General features: G+C 42.2%; 1 protein-coding gene across 1 annotated transcript in view; it reads left to right on the plus strand.

Annotated features, from left to right (window-relative positions):
• The window catches only part of CROCC2 (ciliary rootlet coiled-coil, rootletin family member 2), a 505,095-nt gene that overhangs the window by 88,732 nt on the left and 395,226 nt on the right, over nt 1-21,137 (plus strand). Inside the window, 2 exon segments of the mRNA XM_029616014.1 lie at nt 17,359-17,432; nt 17,434-17,505. Of these exon segments, the coding sequence (XP_029471874.1) occupies nt 17,359-17,432; nt 17,434-17,505 (146 nt within the window).

Consider the following 21,137-nt stretch of genomic DNA (forward strand, 5'->3'; position numbering starts at 1 on the left):
GACACAGGAAAAAGGCATGGGGAATATCTATGTAAATAAAAGGATAGTTGATGCCTGGAGCAGCCTACAAGTAGAGATGATAGTAACCAAAATATAGAGGAAATTCAGGCATGCTTGGGACAGATGCAATGAGTGGTACTAAGGGCAAGGTAGGGAGAATCTTGGTAGTCAAAGAGAACTTGGAAGATGAATTGACCAAGAGGCGCTTATTCAATGACAGCTGCTATGTAAAATTATGTTACTATGTTACACCAAAAATATAGATATAAGACAACATTAGAATATATTAGCTCAAGTCACAAAAATATGGATAAATAAAATAAACATCATTTTTAGTTACTGTAGTGTTTATGAATTGTTTGAAATGATTTTGAACTGTATATGTATTATGAATTGTGTTTTAATATATTTGTATTTATGAAATTGTGTATTTTTGTATGTTATAAGGCATTCTAGGCAGTCCTTTAGGTCTAAGAGAGTGGCAAGGAAGTACAAGATTAGATTATGCCAGTTTAAAACATTTATTGAAATACTAATTCTAAAAGAGTATATGTGTTGAGGTGGGGGTAGGGAGAGGGAAGGATGGTTCAGGAAAATCTCCCTTTTGTAAATTTTCAGTGTTGATAGGCACTCTATGAAAACATTCCTTCCTAATTTATAAATAGAATAATTATTTTTGCTTCCAAGTACATGACCTCACAGTTGTCTACAGTAAAATGCATTTACCACTTAGCGCTTAGACCTAATTTATCCAAGGTATGATGAATTATTTCCTGAACTACTATTTTCATTACAAAATTGTCTGCACAGCCTTTTCCTTCCTATGTAACTCATTTCTAAACAAGATGGAAGAAGGGTCCTGGTATAAATGCATGTGACATTCCATGCTCCACCTTACTCCAGTCATTCATCACGGTGTGATTTTCTTTAGAACATAAGAAACATCATGCTGGATCAGACCAAAGTCCATCAAGACTCGCATCTTATCTCTGAAAATGGCCAATATGGGTCACAAGTACCTAAGCATTAAATAAATCTCAAGCTACTATTGCGTATTAATTAATAGCAGTTAATGGATTTTTCCTCTAGGAAATGATCCAAACCTTTTTTAAAACCAGTTACACTAACTGCCATAACTACATGCTCTGGCAATGAATTCCAGAGCTTAATTATGCATTGAGTGAAAGAATTTTCTCCAATTTGTTTTAAATGAGATACTTGCTAACTTCATGAAGTGCCCCCTAGTCCTATTATTTGAGAGAGTAAATAACTGATTCACATTAACTTTTTCAAGTCCTTTCATTATTTTGTAGACCTCTATCATATTCCCCCCTCAGTCGTCTCTTCTCCAAACTGAACAGCCATAACTTCCTTAGCCTTACATCATAAGGTAGCTGTTCCATGCCACTTATCATTTTGGTCACCCTTCTCTGCACTTGCTCACAGATCTAGCAGGATGGTAGTCCTCACATATGGGTGACATCACAGGATGGAGCTCAATCACGGAACACTTTTGTCAAAGTTTCTAGAACTTTGACTGGCACCTACTGGGCATGCCCAGGATGGCCCTAACCCTGCAACCAGCAGGGGTCCCCTTTCAGTCTTCTTTTTTCCACGCAGCAGTAGCCACGCGGGTTAAGGAGCTCCACAGAGATTCCTGACAGTAAATTTCCTCATGGAATTACTATTCAACTTTCTACCCCACAGGGGTCCCCCCTCTTTCATTTTTACGCCCACAGTGGTCTGGTAAGTTTTTTACCCGATTCCGGTCGATTCCCGTTGAGTTTGGCCCTCACGGCCTACTGGCCGTCGACCGCACCGCAGCTAAATATTTTCACAGGCCATGGTGTCGGGGTTCCGTCGATGCCCGGACTGCACCCGCACAATGTCCATTACTGACCCTTACCAGGTTTGTGTAATGTGTCTGTGTGGCGAGCATGATGTCCATTCTTGCACCAAATGTGCCCTCATGACACCTAAAGGTCGCAAGGCTAGAATGGAGAAAATGGAGCTTCTCTTTAGGTCAAAAACCCCGATGCCGTCCATAGCATCGACATCGTCTGAACCGACACCATCTACATTGCACCATCATCGGGCACCGGCTGGTGTCAGACCAGCATCGACGACTCCATGGCCATCGACAGCCTTCTGTTCCCCCTCATGAAAAGGACAGAGGTGAGCGTCGAGAAAAGCATCGGCATTGACATCACAGGTCTCAGACTGTCGACGCAGGCAAGGCCTCGAAGTCATCATCGTCTGAACCACCATCGAAGAAAGCCCATCCAGAAAAGGCACCCTCCCTATCTGGTTCAGGGTCACCAAGGCAACCTTCACTGGACCGGTGATAGGAGCCGTGATTCCATCTCCAACGGTGGTCCCTCCGACTACGCCTCCGCCGCCTCCTCCTTCCGCCATCGGGAGTCCTTCTGATGCCTAGATAACCAACACCTGTTGCACACATTTTACCTTTGTTGTTGCATCTTTCAATTATTTTTAACTATTTTTCTTATGTTATCAAAGTTTCCTGTTGCGTTCGGTGGACGGGAGCTCCAGGGGGGCGCTCCTAAGCGCGGGACAAGATGTGTGCCCATGCGGTGAGACCAGTCCCTCTGGGTAGAGACAAGGAATCTGGAGGGCCGGAACCTCTGCCGGACCTGCACGCCCCAGAAAGACCACCAACACTATGATGGTCTCTGAACGGTTCTCCGACCGTTCCCAGCCCTTTCGGATCTGCCGCAGGGAGCAGCAGAGGTGGCAGGGCGAAGGCCTTGGAACAGACGAGGTGAGACCTTGGAACTTGGAACAGGTGAGACGGAACTTGGAACAGACGAGACGAGGTCTTGGAACAGACGAGACGTTGGAACTTGGAACAGATGAGACGAGTGAGCACAGTCCCTCAGGCACCCTACACAGCCCATAGGCTGGTCACGGATCACATTGTCCTCCATGTGCCCTACACAGCCGGAAGGCTGGTCAAAAACCACGAGGGGAGAGGTCGAGCACAGGACAAGACACAAGGAAAGGATAGAGCAACCCCTGGATCCTCTGAGGTCGGGACTAGGGAACTTGAGGATCGGAATCTCAACAATAAAAACAGGAACCTCCAGAGGCATGGGTTACTCAGAACCTCGGTCATCAGGACTGGAACATCAGGGAGTCCTAGGAACGGAGACGAAGAACATCAAGAAGTCTCAGGAACGAAGACAAGGTAGCCAGGCAGGAACAAAACAGAGAAGTCCTAGGGAGGACTGAACCCTTGCCAAGGCAATGAGTGAATGAACGAAGAGTCCTTAAGTAGGCCAGCTAGGGAGGCTCCCAGGTGATGTCATCAGGTGGGGCCAGAGGGACCCCACCTACGCTGTACCTTTAAATCCAGGAGGAAGCCGCGGATCTGCCCCTATGAGGAAAGGGGCAGGACTCTGGACAGCGACCATGCTGCCGCTGTGCAGAGGAGAGCAGGAAGAGATGGAGCAGGCCTCAACCAGGCCCGACGAGGGAGAGGCGGCATCCAAGCCACAGAGACAGGCTGAGGAGCGGCATCCCTGCCGCAGGAAGGACCGGGGAGGAGGGCCCCTCTCCCCGGAGGGGACAAGGAAGTTGGAGGCCTCCTGCCACTGTAGAGAGTCCCGGTACGGCTCCTGCCGCGCTGGCAAGATGGCGGCCAGCCGCTGGAGCACCTGGCGTCGGCAGCCTCAGGTGAGGCCCCAGCTTCAGCTGCGGCCTCCGGGCCAAGGTAAGAGCCTGCTCGTGGCCCCACCGTGAGCAGGATCACAACATTTCCCTTTTGAAAGTTTAGTGTTACAGCTGTGGATTTACTTATGTCTCCTTTCCTATCATTAATTCAAATCTGATCATATTATGATCACTATTTTCAAGCGGCCCCACCACCATTACCTCTGTCACCAAATCCTGCACTCCACTGAGAATTAGATCTAAAATTGTTCACTCTATCGTCATTTCCTGAACCAATTGTGCCATAAAACTGTCATTTTTTCCATCCAGGAACTTTATCTCTCTAGCATGTCCTAATGTTTCAGGGTGGAACCAGGCTGTTGGCATTAACCAATTTGGTTTGCTTCCCTAATTTCTCTTAGCATTTTATTTATTTTTATTTTTTATTTAGATTTTTTTCACTGTCCGTCTCACCATCTTGGCCAGATGGTTGGTGAGATACTCCTATCACTATACTCTTCCCCAACACACAAGGGATTTCTACCCATAAAGATTCGATTGTGCATTTAGTCTCATGCAGGATCTTTATCCTATTAGACCAAGTGGCTCCTCTCTGCCATTGCGATATAATTTGTACCCTAGTATAGCACTATCCCATTGGTTATCCTCTTTCCACCAAGTTTCTGAGATGCCCATTAAGTCTACATCATCATTCACTGCTATACACTATAATTCTCCCATCTTACTTCTTAGACTTCTGGCATTAGCATACAAACATTTCAAAATGTGTTTTTTGTTTGCATTAACATTCTGCTTTTCAGTTGACAGTGATAAATTGGAATCTTTTAGCTCAGGTGAGTTTTTAATTATAGGCACGGATTACATTTCTTATTATTGGAACCTCTCTGTTGGGATGCCCTAAAACTAATGCTTCAATAGTTTCCTTTGAAGATACCACCCTCTGAACCATGCACTGCTGCGCAACTGTCGGCTTTCCCCTTTGATTTAGTTTAAAAGCTGCTCTATCTCCTTTTTAAAAGTTAGTGTCAATAGCCTGGTTCCACCCTGGGTAAGATGGTGTCCACCCCTTCGGAAAAGAGTCCCCCTTCCCCAAAAGGTTCCCCAGTTCCTTACAAAACTGAATCCCTCTTCCTTGCACCATCATCTTATCCATACATTGAGACTCCAGAGCTCTGCCTGCCTCTGGCGACCTGCGTGTGGAACAGGGAGCATTTCAGAGAATGCTACCCTGGAGGTTCTGGATTTCAGCTTTCTACCTAAGATCCTAAATTTGGCTTCCAGAACCTCCCTCCCACATTTTCCTATGTCGTTGGTGCCCACATGTACCATGTCAGCCAGCTCCTCCCCAGCATTGTCTAAAATCCTATCTAGGTGACACGTGAGGTCCACCAACTTCGCATCAGGGAGGCATGTTACCAGGCGCTCCTCATGCCCACCAGCTATCCAGCTGTCTACATTCTGAATAATTGAATCACCAACTATGATGGCCGACCTAACCCTTCCCCCCTGGGCAGTAGCCCTGGGAGACACATCCTCGGTGCGAGAGGTCAATGCACCATTCTTTTTTTGATCATTCCTACCATTCTGTTTGCTTTTTTGACTGCTGCCACATGCTGAGCTAAGGATTTCAATGTATTGTCCACAAGGACCCCAAGTCCTTTTCCTGGATATTGACTCATAGTATGGAACCCAGCACCATGTACCTGTAGTTGGGATTATTTTTTCTGTGTGCATCACTTTGCACTTTTCCACATTAAATTTCATCTGGCATTCAGATACCAGTCTCCTAGCTCACAAGGTCCTTTATTTATTTATTTATTTACTTACTTATTTATTTAGAGAAATTTATATGCCGCATATGTCCAAGCTCTTGCGTTTTTCAATAAAACATTCATAATGATAATTCATATAAAACAATAACACAATAAAAATAAAAATAAAGCAAATTAAAAGCAATAATAAAATCATATAAAACATAAAACCAAATAAAACAAGATATCTTCCAATTATCCTCTCTGCCTTTCCAGTTCCCCAAATGTTCGCTACTAACCTCTTAACATTAGCATTAGAAATCCTGGAAAACTTGTTGAAATAAAAAGTCTTCAGCACTTTTTAAAAAATCACAGAGCACACAGTCAGTCAAAGCTCACAGGGTAAGGAGTTCCTCAATATAGGACCAGCAACAGAAAAAAATTCTCTCTTGAGACTTGACCAGTCTTACTGCACGAGCTGATGGAACATCTAACAACCCCATCTGAGATGGTCTAAGAATTCTTGTCAGATTGTAAATGTGTTACATTTTATTAGCCGTGGAAGAGAGTCAATTCTTAACAGCTTGTGAACAAATAAAGCCAACTTATATTTAATTCTCTTTTCAATTGGTAGCCAGTACAGGTCCTTTAATACTGGAGAAATGTGCTCCCTTCTCCCCACACTCAAAATCAGTCGTGCTGCAGAGTTTTATCAGACTTGGAGTGCACATCATGAGGTATTAGATAGTTCAATCAGTAATACATTGAAATAATCCAAAGTACGTAACAATATCTCCTGAGCAACAGACCTAAAACCAAATGATTCAAGCAGGTATTTCAAAGTTTTAACCAAAGTTTAAATAACCTGATTTCACAGCAGGTCTCATTGGAATCTACTCAAACCACTAAGCTTTAAACCTGGCCAACAATAGGACTCACTGAGCCTTCAAAAACCAAGGAGTTAGGCATAGAGGAATTAGAAAATCTCTGAACTATCATTACTTCAGTTTTCTTTAAATTCAATACTAGTCTATTATCATATAGCCATGTTTGACTAGCAGAGAGACATATAGATACATTCTTGAGTGTCTCGGCCCAGGTACCCGTCACTAGAACAAAAAACTGAATATCAGAATCGAGGCAATATCCCGCAGCTAGGTCTGCATGCAGTTTTACAAAGAGGCACCGGCCTTCAGTGGGTAAAAAGTTGTATGATTATCAGCAATGGACACCCTAAAAGTGCGATCAGATAGGTAGGAAGAGAACCAATCTAATACTTTCCCACCTGCTTCAAATTACCTGAGACGAAGTAGCAAAATGGCATGGTTCACGGAGTCAAATGATGCAGAGATATCTAAACACTAAAACAAAACTCTGACCCTTGTCAAAAACCTCTTCTGAAGGTATCAAAAGAAGACATGAGCAAAATCTCAGTGCTCAATGACTTACAAAAGCCAGACTGAAATTGGTCCAAAATGTGATAGTCCACAATAAAATCATTCAGTTGTTGTAACACAGCAGACTGGATGATTTTATCCAAAAATGAAAGGGCAGAAATAGGTGTATAATTTGCTAAGTCATTGGGATTTCTTCAATAGTGGGTGCAAGGCAGCCTGCTTTAAAGAAGTATCTAGTTTCCCATCTTCCAAAGAAAGATTAACAATTTTGGTCAGGGTAGGAACAATAATATCTTTCAAACATTTCAGAGTGGCGGTTTGACATGGGTTCAATGAGCATGGAGCAGCATTCATAGCACCAATAATTTGTAAAGCTTCCAAAGTTGTCACTGGTTGGAGCCTATCCCAAAATATTTCAGAACTGACAGAAAGAGATAAGTACCAATCAGAGGACCCAAAGAAGAGGAACAAATCATGGAAGCTTCTTTAAAATAAAGCTACAAAGCACTCACTTAGCTTTTTTCTGTCGTGAGGCAAATTACTTAACCCTGAGTGAGTCACTAGAGATTTCACAATATAAAAAATGTCCTTTGGATTTTAGTTAGCAGCCTCCAACTGAGCAGAAGAAAATCCTTTTTCTTTGTATTCTCACAAGCCCTACGATAAAGTTCTAACTGAGGCAAGTACTGTTGTTTAATAATATCATTGTGAGAATGCTGCCAGTGTCTCTCTGAGCTTTGTAATAAACTACACAATTTAACCAATTCAGGAGTGAACCTTGTCCTCTTCCTCTCAATCAATTTGCAAGGGGCTACTGCATAAATAATAGACATTATCACCCTATCCCAGTTCTTAACGGCATCTGAGTGGGTTGTATCATCCAAAGAAAGTAAAGCAAGCCGAAGGTCCTCTCTCAGATGCATTTCCTCACAATCTGCTGTTTTAACAACTTTTAATAATTTTGTGTCATCTGCAGATTTGATCATCTCACTTGTTTTCCCCTTTCCAGATCATTTATAATATGTTTAGCAGCACAGGTCCCAGTATAGATCCCTGTGTAACTCCACTAGTAAACCTTCTCCATTTGGAAAACTGACCATTTAGTCAAAATGTTTTCAACCCAGCCCTTGGGATACACCTAGCCAGTCAGGTTTTCAGGATATTGACAAAATATGCATAAGACAGATTTGTATGTACTACCTCCATTGTATGCAGATCTATCTCATGCATATTCCTTGTGGATATCTTGAAAACATGATTGGCTAAGTGTGTCTCGAGAACTGAGTTGAGAATCGATGTCCTACTCTCTAATTCTGTTCTTTTAACAAGTTATCAATCCACAATAGGACACTGACCTATTGAAAAATCATATGATTTTTCAATAGGACAGTGTCCTATTGTGGATTGATTGTGAAAAATTGTCCTATTGTGAAAAATCATATGATTTTTCAATTTTTTGAGGAGTCTCTCATCGAGGACTTTGTAAAATGCCTTTTGAAAATTCAAATACACTAAATCAACTAGCTCACCTTTATCTACATGTTTGTTTATTGTGAAGAATAGCATGGTAGTGATCCCTTGGTACTGTGGTGTAGAATTATTTGGCCCCTGTCTTGCCAGCCTCCTGGAAGAGGAGGACGAGTCCGGAGAGCTGGTGGAGAGTTGTTGGAGGGTTTCATGGTGGTCCCAAATGGCTCTGACAGAATGAGCTTTGACATGATCCCCAAGATGCATCCCCGCCTGGGCATATCAGAAGGAGATGCAATCTGCTAGCCAACTGGATAGAGTCTGTTTGGCAATGGCAATGCCCAACCTATTCCTATCAAAAGAAATAGAAAGTTGGGTGGACTGATTATGGGCTTTTGTCTGCTCCACATAGAAGGCTAAGGCTTGCTTGCAGTGCAAACTGTGCAGTGCTCATTCGCATTGGAGCAAATGGAGCCTGGGAAAGAATGTTGGCAGGACGATTGACTGGTTAAGATGGAAGTTCTTCGCCACCTTAGGCAGGAACTTAGGGTTTGTATGGAAGACCACCCTGTCATGATAAAACTTAGTGTAAGGTGGATAAGTCACTAAAGCCTGGAGCTCACTGACCCTGTGCGCTGATGTGACCGTCACCAAAAATATGACCTTCCAGGTCAGGAACTTCAGGTTACAGATGCGCAGTGGCATAAAAAGGAGCTTTCATCAGCTTGAGATCCAAAGATGCAGTGGGAGGACTTAGGAGAGGCTTCAAATGAAGCAGGCCCCGCATGAAACATACAACTATAGGCTGTATAGAAATGGGCATACTATCTACTCCTCAAGTTCATCTCAATGCGCCAATTGCATTGAGATGAACTTTAATGGAGTTGGTCTTTAAGCCAGCTTCTGATAGGTGTAGGAGGTAGTAAAGCAGGTTTTGTGTGGGGCAGGAGAACGGATCTAGGACCTTCTGCTCACACCACTCAGAAACCTCCTCCACTTCAATCCATAGGAATTTCTAGTGGAAGGCTTTCTAGAAACCACCAGGATCTGAGACACATCCTCTGAAAGATCAAGCGGTTGTAGAATTAATCTCTCAACATTCAGACTGTAAGTGACAGGGCCTGGAGGTTGGGATGCTGCAGCCTGCCTTGATCTTGCGTGATGAGATCTGGGGAAGTCCCCAGACTGATCAAGTCACTGGATGGACAACTCCCATAGGAGTGGAAACCAGACCTGTCTCAGCCAATGAGGGGCTATGAGGATCATAGTCCCCTTGTCCTCGCAGAGCTTCAAGAAAGTATTCATTACTAAGGGAATCAGAGGATACACATACAGAAGATCCTTGCCCCAATGATGGGCAAGGATGTCCAAGGCTGGTTTGCCATCTGACGTGTACAGGGAGCAGAACCTAGGTACCTTCCTGTTGCAGCGGGATGCAAACAGATCTATGTCCAGGCTCCCCATAAAGGTGGAATATCCAATTCCCAACCCCCCTGGTCAGGGACCACTCATGGGGTCCGAAGGCTCGACTCAGCTTGTCCGCTGCCACTTTCTCCATCCCAGCCAGTTACATGGCCCTAAGCATGATCCCATGTGTCAGGGCCCACAACCAGATCTGGACCGCTTCCTGGCACAGGAGGTATGATTCCATACCTCCTTGCTTGTTGACATATCACATGGCTATCTGGTTCTTGGTTTGGATCAGGACAACTTTGAATGGACAGCTAATCTCTGAAAACCCATAGCGAGTACCTGATCGCCCTTAGCTCAAGGAACTGATTTCACAAGAACATTGCTGAGCAAACCAAAGGCCCTGGGCGCTGAGCCCATCTACGTGAGCTCCCCACCCCCAGTTGGATGTATTTGTGTTAGGACAATTTGCATAGGGAGACTTTGAAAAGAGATCCCCTGTTCCAGATCTGAAAATACCCTCCACCAGGACAATGAGTCCTGGACAGATGGGGTGACTCATTTGTAATCCTGGAGGCTCTGAGTGGCCTGGCGCCACTGCGACCTCAAGGTCCTTTGGGCTCTGCACATGTGTAAACATGTAAAGGGAGTGACATGGACGGTTGCAGCCATATGGCCCAACCTGTTGGGTCTCTGCTGTGATGGTCGCCAAGGTGATGGCCCTCTGGTGAGGCAGGAAGGCCTTGGCCTGAGCCGTGTCTAGCAGGGCTCCTATGAAGTCCAACTGAAGCGAAGGGCTGAGATGGGACTTTGGATAGCTGAGAACAAACCCTAGTGACTCCAACACCCTGATGGTCAAGTGCATTGAACTGGCGGCCCCTGCCTGAGGCGTACTCTTGACCAGCCAATCGTCCAGATATGGAAAAACTTGCACTCCCAGTCTGCAGAGGTGCGCCACCACCATGGCCAGGCATTTTGTGAAGACCCATGGAGCTAACGCAAGCTGGTACTGGAAGTGCTCTTTTCCTACCACAAATTGGAAATACTTCCTGTGACTGGGAAAGATCTCGATATGACTGTCGAGGAAGTATAGCCAGTTCCCTTTTTGCAAAAGGGGGATCAAGATGCCCAGGGAAACCATCTTGAACTTTCCTTTTTTTATAAACTTGTTCAAGGCCCTTAGGTCTAGGATGGGACGGAGTCTTCCTGTTCTCTTTGGAATCAGGAAGTACCTGGAGTAGAATCCCGCTGTCTTTGCCCTGGTGGTTCGGCTCAACCGCTCTGGCCATTAAGAGGGAGGAAATCTCTACTAGAGTACCTCCTGATGCGCTACCAGCCCCCAAGATGGGCACGGAGGGCAATCTGGCAGGACACCCAATAGATTTAATTGATACCCTTGATGGACGATGATCAGAAACCACTGCTCCAAGGTTATACTGGACCATTGGTTCACAAAGAACCGTAGCCTGCCCCAAACTAGAGGGTCCATCATCCCAGGTATGGGCAACTGGCCTACATTCCCTATGACCCAGTCAAAACCCTGTTGCTGGAGTTGACTGAGGAGCCGGCTGGAGCTTCGAGGCGCTCTGCTGCCTAAGACGGCCGTAAGAGCCCTGATGGTGTGGATAGGAGCGAGGGGGAGGAGGATAGTACTTCAGCTCAGCTGTCTCTTCTCCAGGCTAAATAGCCCTAACCTCTTTAGCCTTTCCTCATAAGGTAGCCGTTCCATCCCCTTTATCATTTTGGTCGCCCTTCTCTGTACGTTATTCAGTGCAACTATATCTTTTTTGAGATACGGTGACTAGAATTGTACACTGTACTCAAGGTGCAGTCTCACCATGGAGCAATCCAGAAGTATTATGACATTTTCTGTTTTATTCACCATTTCGGTCCTAATAATTTCCAACATTCTGCTTGCTTTTTTGACTGCTGCAGCACACTGAGCCAACGATTTCAAAGTATTATCCACTATGATGACTAGATGTTTTCCTGGGTAGTAGCTCCTAATATGGAACCTAACATCGTGTTACTACACACCGGTCCAAGAACAGATCCCTGAGGCACTCCACTGTTTACCCTTTTCCACTGAGAAAACTGACCATTTACTCCTACTCTCTGTATCCTGTCTTTTAACCAGTTTGTAATCCATGAAAGGACATCGCCTCCTATCCCATGACTTTTAGTTTCTTAGAAGCCTCTCATGAAGAACTTTGTCAAATGTCTTCTGAAAATCCAAATACACTCCATCTACCGGTTCATCTTTATCCACATGTTTATTAAACCTTTCAAAAAAATGAAGCAGATTTGTTAGGCAAGACTTCCCTTGGGTAAATCCATGTTGATTGTCTTCCATTAAACCATGTCTTTCTATATGTTCTATGATTTTGAAGTTTAGAATAGTTTCCGCTATTTTCCCGGCACTGAAGTCAGGCTCCACTGGTTTATAGTTTCCAAGACCACCCCTGGAGCCCTTTTTAAATATTGGGGTTACATTGGCCACCCTCCAGTCTTCAGGTACAATGGATGATTTTAATGATAAGTTACAAATTTTTAACTATATATCTGAAATTTCACTTTTGAGTACCTCAGTACCCTAGGATGCATACCATCCGGTCCAGGTGATTTGCTACTCTTTAGTTTGTCAGTCTGGCCTACTACATCTTTCCAGATTCACAGTGATTTGGTTCAATTATCTGACTCATCACCCTTGAAAACCATCTCCGGAACTGGTATCTCCCCAACATCCTCATCAGTAAACCACGGAAGCAAAGAATTAATTTAGTCTTTCTGCAATGGCCTTATCCTCCCTAAGAGCCCCTTTAACCCCTCGGTTATCTAACAATCCATCCGACTCCCTCACAGGTTTCTTGCTTAGGATATATTTTTTAAAGTTTTTATTATGAGTTTTTGCTTCTATGGCCAACTTCATTTCAAATTCTCTCTTCGCCTGTCTTATCAATGTTTTAGACTTAACTTGACAGTGCTTATGCTTTTTCCTATTTTCTTCAGATGGAATTATCTTCCAATTTTTGAAGGATGTTTTTTTGGCTAAAATAACCTCTTTCACCTCACCTTTTAACTATGCCAGTAATCGTTTTGCCTTCCTTCCACCTTTCTTAATACATGGAATACATCTGGACTGAATGTCTAGGATTGTATTTTTAAACAATGTTCATTCCTGTTGAACACTTTTAACCTTTACAGCTGCACCTTTCAGTTTTTTTCTAACTATTTTTCTCATTTATCAAAGTTTCCCTTTTGAAAATTTAGTGTTAGACCTGTAGATATACTTATTGCCCCCTTCCAGTTATTAGTTTCAATTTGATCTAAAATATCTCCCTCTCTCGTTGGCTCCTGAACCAATTGCTCCATGAAGCAGTCGTTTTTCTAGCAAGTCCTGATGTTACATTTACCCAGTCAATATTGGGGTGATTGAAATCTTCCCATTATTACCTGCACTGCCAAATTGGTTAGCTTCCCTGAGTTCTCTTAGCATTTCATCATCTGTCTCACCATTTTTGTCCAGGTGGAAGGTAGTTATACTCCTATCACTATACTCTTACCCAACAAACATGAGATTTTTACCCATATAGATTCTACTGAGTCTCTTGTATGAAACCTTATCCTGTTGGACTCGATACCCTCCTGGCCATAAAGTGCCACACTCCCACCAAGTTGATCCTCCCTATCATTGCGATATAATTTGTACCCTGATATTTATTTATTTATTTAAAATAATTTATATACCGGAGGTTCCTGTATAATATACATATCACCCCGGTTCACAAAGAAACAGTAACTATCGCTACAAATAGCGATTTACATAGAACAGAATAAAAGAAGTTTTACATTGAACAAAAACTAAGTACCAAATATTTACATTGAAGTCAGCATGTGTAAATTTCTGATTAACAAAGGAAGAAAAAAAAAAATAGATCTGAATAACTCGTTGTGGGCTTGAAAAGACTTTTCTTCGTGTTCTTGGCTCTAGGGGAAAGCTTGTTTGAAAAGCCAAGTCTTAAGTTTCCCTTTAAATGTAGAGTGGCATGGTTCTAAACGAAGGTCTGGAGGGAGCGAGTTCCAAAGTGAAGGGCCGCTGTGGATAATGCACGTTTCCTCAGAACGGATTTCGCAGGTTGTGTGATTAGTCTGTTCTGATAGGCGCTTCTGGTTGGTTTCACAGATGTGTGTAATTGAATTTGGAATGTTAGGTTGAGAGGTGCGATGTTGATATAGCACTGTCCCATTGGTTATCCTCCTTCCACCAGGTCTCTGTGATGCAGTTATGTCAGTCTCATCATTTACTGCTATACACTTTAACTTTCCCATTTACTTCTTAGACTTCTGGCATTGGCATACAGACATTTCAAAGTGTGTTTTTTTGCTTTTATTAACAACTTGATTTTCAGTGATAGGGATAATTTGGAAATCTTTAGCTCAGGTGATGTTTTACATATAGGCATATGGACTATGTTTGCTTTTAATGGAACCTCTCTGTTGGGATGCCCTAACTCTCCTGTTTCATTAGTATCCCTCAAGGATACATTCCTCCGAACCATGCACTGCTGAGTGACTGTTGCTTTCCCCCTTGTTCTAGTTTTAAAAGCTGGGAATGAGCTAGTTTCATTTTAGCGTGTGCTATTTGTAAAATGTTTGTCCCAAACAAACAAAGTACCACTGCAGTTCTGTTTGTTTATGTTTCATTTCATTTTAGAAACAACATACAACGACATAAGAAATACAGAGGTCCATATACATACACAGGCCGGCTACAAAGTTAGCCAGATAAACACTTATCGGGTTATCTGGCTAATTATAGCATCTAACTTTAGGACAGCTCTTTGGCTCAACAAGACTTAGCCGCCTAAGTCATCCGGCTAACACTGAATATTGGAGTTAGCCAGCTATCTTAACCAGCTAAGTCAACTCCTCCCAGTTATGCCCCTGAAACGCCCCTAACTGAGCTGGCTAAATTCTAGCCGCTTATCTTATTAACCAGCTAGAATTTAGCCAGATAAGTGCTCAAATATTACTTTTACTGGCTAACCTCTGAGTTAAATGCTTTTGAATATGGACCTTGCAGTTAATATTTCTCATATTGTTTGAAATTAATGCACATCCCTAGTTGAAATACAGTTTATTGGATTAACATGAAAACTACCCAGAGATGTTTAGATGATAGCAAAGAATATGGTTTTGTTTATTAGATTGATTTGACTGGAGTGGAGGAGTAGCCTAGTGGTTAGAGCAGTGGGCTATGAACCAGAGAAGCCAAGGTCCAAATCCTGCAGCTGCTGCTTGTGGCCTTGGGTGAGTACCTCAAGTACAAATTTAGGGGGTCATTTACTAAGCTGTGCCAAGTGTATAGCACCCAAAAAAAACCTGTTTATCATTTATTTGGCCTAAAAAATATTTAGATGAGCACCTGGCTTTTGCCCCATCACATGATGGGGCAAAATCTGAGTGGTGTCATTTGAAAATGGCCACCAGGCTTCTCTGGGTGCCCACTGAACCACCAGGGTAACTTTTTAAGGTAAGGGGGAGTTCAGGGAGTGGAGGTGGGGGTCTACTAGACTTCCAGGGAATATGTTCTGTGAAAGAGAGGGTGGGGGCCTACTAGACCACAAGGGAATATATTGTATGTTGTGGGTGTCCTGGGGGGCTGCAACTGAGGCGGGCAGTTTGCCTCTTGGGGGTTTGACGTTTACAAAAGGGACGGAGTGTAGCGGAGTGACTATTGGATCTGTTTTTTAAACTTTTTCCCCTGCTGGGCTGTCTCTACAGGCAGCAGGGAGGGTGGCTGGTGGGGGTCTGTCCAGACCCCAGGTGAGGATTTTGGGCACATGTGGAGTGGGGGTGGAGGTGGGTTCCAGGCTCATTGCCTTTTAAGATGATGGCAACCTGTGCGAAGTGGAACTATCATTGCGTGCTTTTCCCCCTTTTCCCGCAAATTATTTTCTCGCTGTATTTTTCCATATTGCAAGGAAGCTGCCATTATATTTTAACCAGAGAGGGACCACATATCACGGGAACACCCACCTTCCCCACAATACCTATCCTGTCCCACAATAAAATATTGCTGTATAACAAATGACTCTGTTAGATTGTAAGCCTTCTGGGAAAATAACCTACAATACCTTACATGTAATCCACTTGAAGTGCCTGAAAGAGAAATATAAATGAAATAAATAAATACCAATGTTTCTGACTTTGGAATGGACTAAGGTTCTCCCTCTTACGGTGTAACACAAGTACAGATTAAGAGAGTCTCTGTTGCTTTCTGATATCTAACACAAGTGCAGCAGGATTAAAGACTTTACTTTTTCTCCGTCCCCAAATCCCTCCTACTCCACACCATCGCCATCACCACCACCACCACTACCCAAAAGTTTAAAGAACAGAAAATAACCTCCCTGCTCTCTAATACAGCACCCACAGTGTTCCTGGGAGCGAGCAGTGGGCACGATGAGGCTCTTCTCCTGGACACTGCTTCTTGCCCTGGTGATCTGGACTCAGGTCCAGGGGTCATTGCCCCTGGATGACTTTTACCCTTTGGACTGGAGCAAGGAGATTCCATCATTAGGAAACAAGATGATGGGGTTCCAGGTTCCTGCCCATTTCTATCCAGTTCCCCTTCTTTGGTGCTGTGCATGCTGAGCTCTATGGGATAGATATTCAAAGCCTATTTGGGTAACCAACTTAGTTGGATATAACTTATCCAGCTAAGTTACGTGGATATTCAGGTCTAATTTAGATGGACAACTTTATCCGGCTAAGTCTCAATATTACTACTTAGCCGGACAAGTTATCCCACTGCCCACCCATAAAGTTCTCCAGCTAAGAGACAGCCGGATAAGTGACTTATCTGGCTATCTAGCAGCTGCTGAACATAAGTGGATATATAGTGGCTGTTTGATAGCCAGATAAGTCCTACTTATCCAACTATCTGCCGTTTGAATATCAGGACCTATTAAGTACTACTTACCCTGGTTATTTGCTCTTATGGTAAAGAGAGCTTGCTACGATTGCTCCTTAAGGGACAGGGAAGGGACTTACTATAGGTTACTTTTTCAAGGTGCAAGTAAAGATACATCTGTGTTGGGGGATGTCATAATACAGCACCTGTGACTTTGTAGAGACAGCTGTGACTGAGGAGGATGAGTAGCCCTATGGTTAGAGTAATGGACTGCAAACCAGGGAAACCAAGATTCACATCCTATTTCTCCCACTGATACTCCTTGTGACCTTGGGCAAGTCACTTTACTTCCCATTACCTTGGGTACCCACTTAGATTGTAAGCTCTATGGAGCAGGACCTTAATGTACTTGAATATTTATCACCATTGAACAGTGCTATGTAATTCTGCTACTTATAGTAAAATCTTCCTATTGGTCTTGTCTGTGTGTCTTGAGTAGATTAAAATTTGGTATTTGCTTAAATCTAGCAGTGCTATTGAAATGGTAAACAGCAATAGTAGGGATCATATGGGACTCCATCATCTTATCCAATATTCATAGACCATGGAGAATCTCTCCATTTTTGATCTTCCTACAGGCTGAGGAACTCCCATCATCAAAACTTTTCAGTCAAGTTATTGACCCGGTGAAACTGTTGGTACCTCTCTCTTCTCTGTCTTGTAGCATCAAAGGAGATGACATCTTCAACCAGCATGCAGGAGGAGAACCACCTCTTGCAGCAGGAGCTCTCACGTCTTTGAAGATCTGCTTGCCCACACGCGGGCTGAGCGGGACGAGCTCACTATTAAGAACCATGCCATTAATGAGAGGGTAAGTCTTGTGACTTCAGATCCAGTCAGCCCTCCCACCTTTAATGAATTCACTTTTTTTTATGTGGGGAGTGATTTCACTTGTTCTTCAGCTTAGTGTTGAGTTTGTTGATACTGCAGGTCAGGAATGAGGTACATTAATGTTGTGTGGCCCCCAGGACTAAATTAACAAGGGGTGCCACAGAACACAATTGAGGTTCCTTGTCACAACAGTGATGGACTAGGAAGAGTGCTACATGTACAAACTGAGATTCACTTGCAGTACTCCCAGTTTTCTGCAATTCCCTAACTTCAGTAACTGTTGCAGAATTACCCCTTTGCTGCAGATTCATGGAGTATATCGGCCATTGTTAGAAACATAGAAACATGACAGCAGAAAAAGTTCATGCAGTCTGTCAAGTCTGGCCATCCATACAACTGCTAAGCTCTGTAATTTCTACACCTGTCTAAGAGAACCTCTATGCTCATGCCATGCATGCTTGAATTCAGATACTGTCTTTATCTCTATCACCCTCCTCTGGGAGGCTGTTCCATGCATCCACCACCCTTTCTGTAAATAAATATTTCCTTGGATTAATCTTCACTGTCCCTTTCACCCTCATCCCATGAGCCCTTTTTGGCAGATTCTCCTTTCATTCAAAGAGTCATGCCTCCTGTGTATTGAACCTCCATATCAATAACCCAGTTCCTTCCTCTCTCCTCAGATTCTCTGCCACAATTCCTATCCCCCTCAAAACAGATGAGAGCTGTTAACTCACTTAGTACTCCATGCAGAATAGTTGGCGAGCCCTTCCAAAGGATCAATAAATCAATAAGACTTCTGCGTAATCTTTCTAGTGGCTGCTGGTGTTAGCCAGCATCTAGGACCTGGAAAGTAGTTGAAACTCTCTATGCTGGAGGAATAAAAAAAAACCATGAGCACAGCAAAAACAGCTGCTGACTCTTAGGCTTCTTCCTTCAGCAGTCTTTTTTAGAACAAAAATGTTCAAGCCCTAGGGGTCTCATCACTCACATGCCAAGGGTCTCCTGGCTGAAACTGCAGAGGCTTAAAGGCATACATCTCCTTGCAAAGTAAAACATGGACTAGTTAAGAAACACTGTAGCCATAGGGCACCAGTACACAGCATCTGAGACCAGGGCACTAGACAACAAATTACATACAGATGCAATGAATCCCTTCCCTCAAAAGAATTTACATTCTGAAACAATACAGAAGATGATTTGTTGAAAGTCACAGTGCGTATCAGTATTAGAAGCAGGACTTGAATTCGGTTTTCATGGTTCCCAGACCATTATTCAAATTATTAGATCATTCTTTTCCTAGAATAACCAAAGTCATACTATATCGAGGTAAGCTGGCACGTGGTTAGTCAACCTTGAACCCTGGTCTAGTGCGGGTTATACATTTTTTATATAAAATAAACAACAAAAGAGTGTCTTAAAACACTTGGGGGGAAGCATATTTATATAGGTGCTGAGGGCATCATTACTCGACATCACAATGGTACTGTTCTATGACTGTGACAAAGTAGAAGGCCAAATATATAAACAGTGAAGAAAACTCAATTTACAAATTCTTGCAAATAAATCTACTACTGTTACAAATTATCACTTCTATGGCACTTCTTGACATATGCAGCACTGTACAAAAACATGTGAGAGACAATCCCTTCTTGGTAGAGCTTACAATCTAATTAAATCAAGCATGCAAGGCAAAACAGACTTTGGGAATTTCATTTATTAAGAAAATGGTTAAAAATTCTGTTTCATATTGGCATTTGTTATGTAGGCAAAGGACTTCCAAGTCTGTTTCGGTTGACTTAAGCAAATACTGGTATAGGGAGCTTGTTATTGATGTAACAGTTCAGGAAATGCAATAATATGTTTTTATACAAGGCAAGTATAGATACAACTATGAAAGAGATAAAGGTTAAATTGATGTGCCATACTTACATTGATAATGTTAAAAGATACTATAAGAAATTAGGTACAGCACCTAATTGTAACAAATGTAAGGTCAAACATGGTACTTTAATAATACACAAACTTTTATTATGTAATGTAATAATGCCATTTTGGAAAGCTATATGTTTTGAGCAGAAATGTATTGCGGTGTGCTTCCTCACAGGAGTGAAATTTTGCTGTGGCCAACAAGGGTAAGAAAAAGTTTATATTTTTGGTTTTGCAAATTGTGTGCAAGTCTTGCCTGCTGACTAAATGCATAGAAGATACACCACCTATTTTAAGCATTTGGCAGAGAGGGTGAGTGACACTGCTGCAGCCCTAGAATGGGGTTTGTCCACCAGAATTCTCCAATGGGGACCAAATATCTTCTGGGAGACCCAAGGACAGATTGGTCACAAACCTTTTAGCTTGGTTCCAAACAAAGTAGAATTTATTGTAAAGTGCACAAAAAAATGTAGAGAACTGTAATTCTCCAAAAGAAGTCTCAATATCAAAAATGGAGGAGAGAAACTATTAAATAGAAGTACAATCAGTTACCATATAGTCTTTCTGTGCCAAACTCCCTCACTCCAAGAAGTTATTTATTTATTTATTTGTTTTGTATACCGTCAATCTGTAGACAGTCTAGACAGTGTACAATTGAAAAAAATACAAAAAATTGAAAAAAAGAACAATAAAAGAATTTAAATAACAATACAGAAATTAAAATAAAATTCATTTAAAAATAATACATAAAGTGAAATAAAATTCATTTAAAATAAGTATAAACTATCAAATATATTAAGTTAAAAAGCCTGCTTAGTAAAAATAAAATGTATATCATAAAAGACACTTCTGACCGCTATTTACTGCTTAACCATTGCTTGATAAAGTATCACAGGCGTATTTGATGCTAAAAACAGTGCTCAAATTAAGTTTCAAGCTCTCGTAAGCTTTTTTGAATAACCAGGTTTTAAGGTTTTTCTTAAATATTCTAGTGTCTTTTGGAGTCTAAACTCATCTGGTAATGAGTTCCATAATTTGGGGCCCGCAACCGAAATTGCTCTGTCTCTGACTTTGGATAAATGAGCTGTTCTTATAGATGGTACTGTAATAAGTCGTTTATTGGCTGACCTCAGATTCCTTTTGGGTGTGTGTAGGTGTAGAGAAGCATTTAACCATTCAGTTTGTTCACAATTTAATGATTTTTGTATAATACATAGAATTTTGTACTCAATTCTCTGTTTTATTGGGAAGCCAATGAAGATCTATCAAGTTTGGTGTGATATGATCAAATCTTTTCCTCAACACAATACTCTGGCAGTCGAATTTTGGAATAGTTGTAATGGTCTTAAACAGTTTTTAGGTAGACCAAATAAAAGAGCATTACCAATAATCAATAGTAGAAAAAGGCAGAGATTGTAAAATGGTTCTGAAATCATTAAATTCTAATAAGGGCTTAAGATGTTTTAAAATGTGCAATTTAAAATAACCATCCCTTATTTTTCACTTAATATCAGATTTCATTTTAATTCTTGATCAATTAAAATTCCAAGATTGCGAACCTGGTCGGTTGGATCAATCTGCATGAAATCGGTTCTAAAAAGGAAAGTTCTGTTAAGGTGTTATTTTCTACTTAGTAAAATTCATTCCGTTTTTTGGTGATTTTACAGATCAGTTGTAAAATTC

This window comes from Rhinatrema bivittatum, chromosome 9, assembly GCF_901001135.1.
Source record: "Rhinatrema bivittatum chromosome 9, aRhiBiv1.1, whole genome shotgun sequence".
NCBI classification, from domain to species: domain Eukaryota; kingdom Metazoa; phylum Chordata; class Amphibia; order Gymnophiona; family Rhinatrematidae; genus Rhinatrema; species Rhinatrema bivittatum.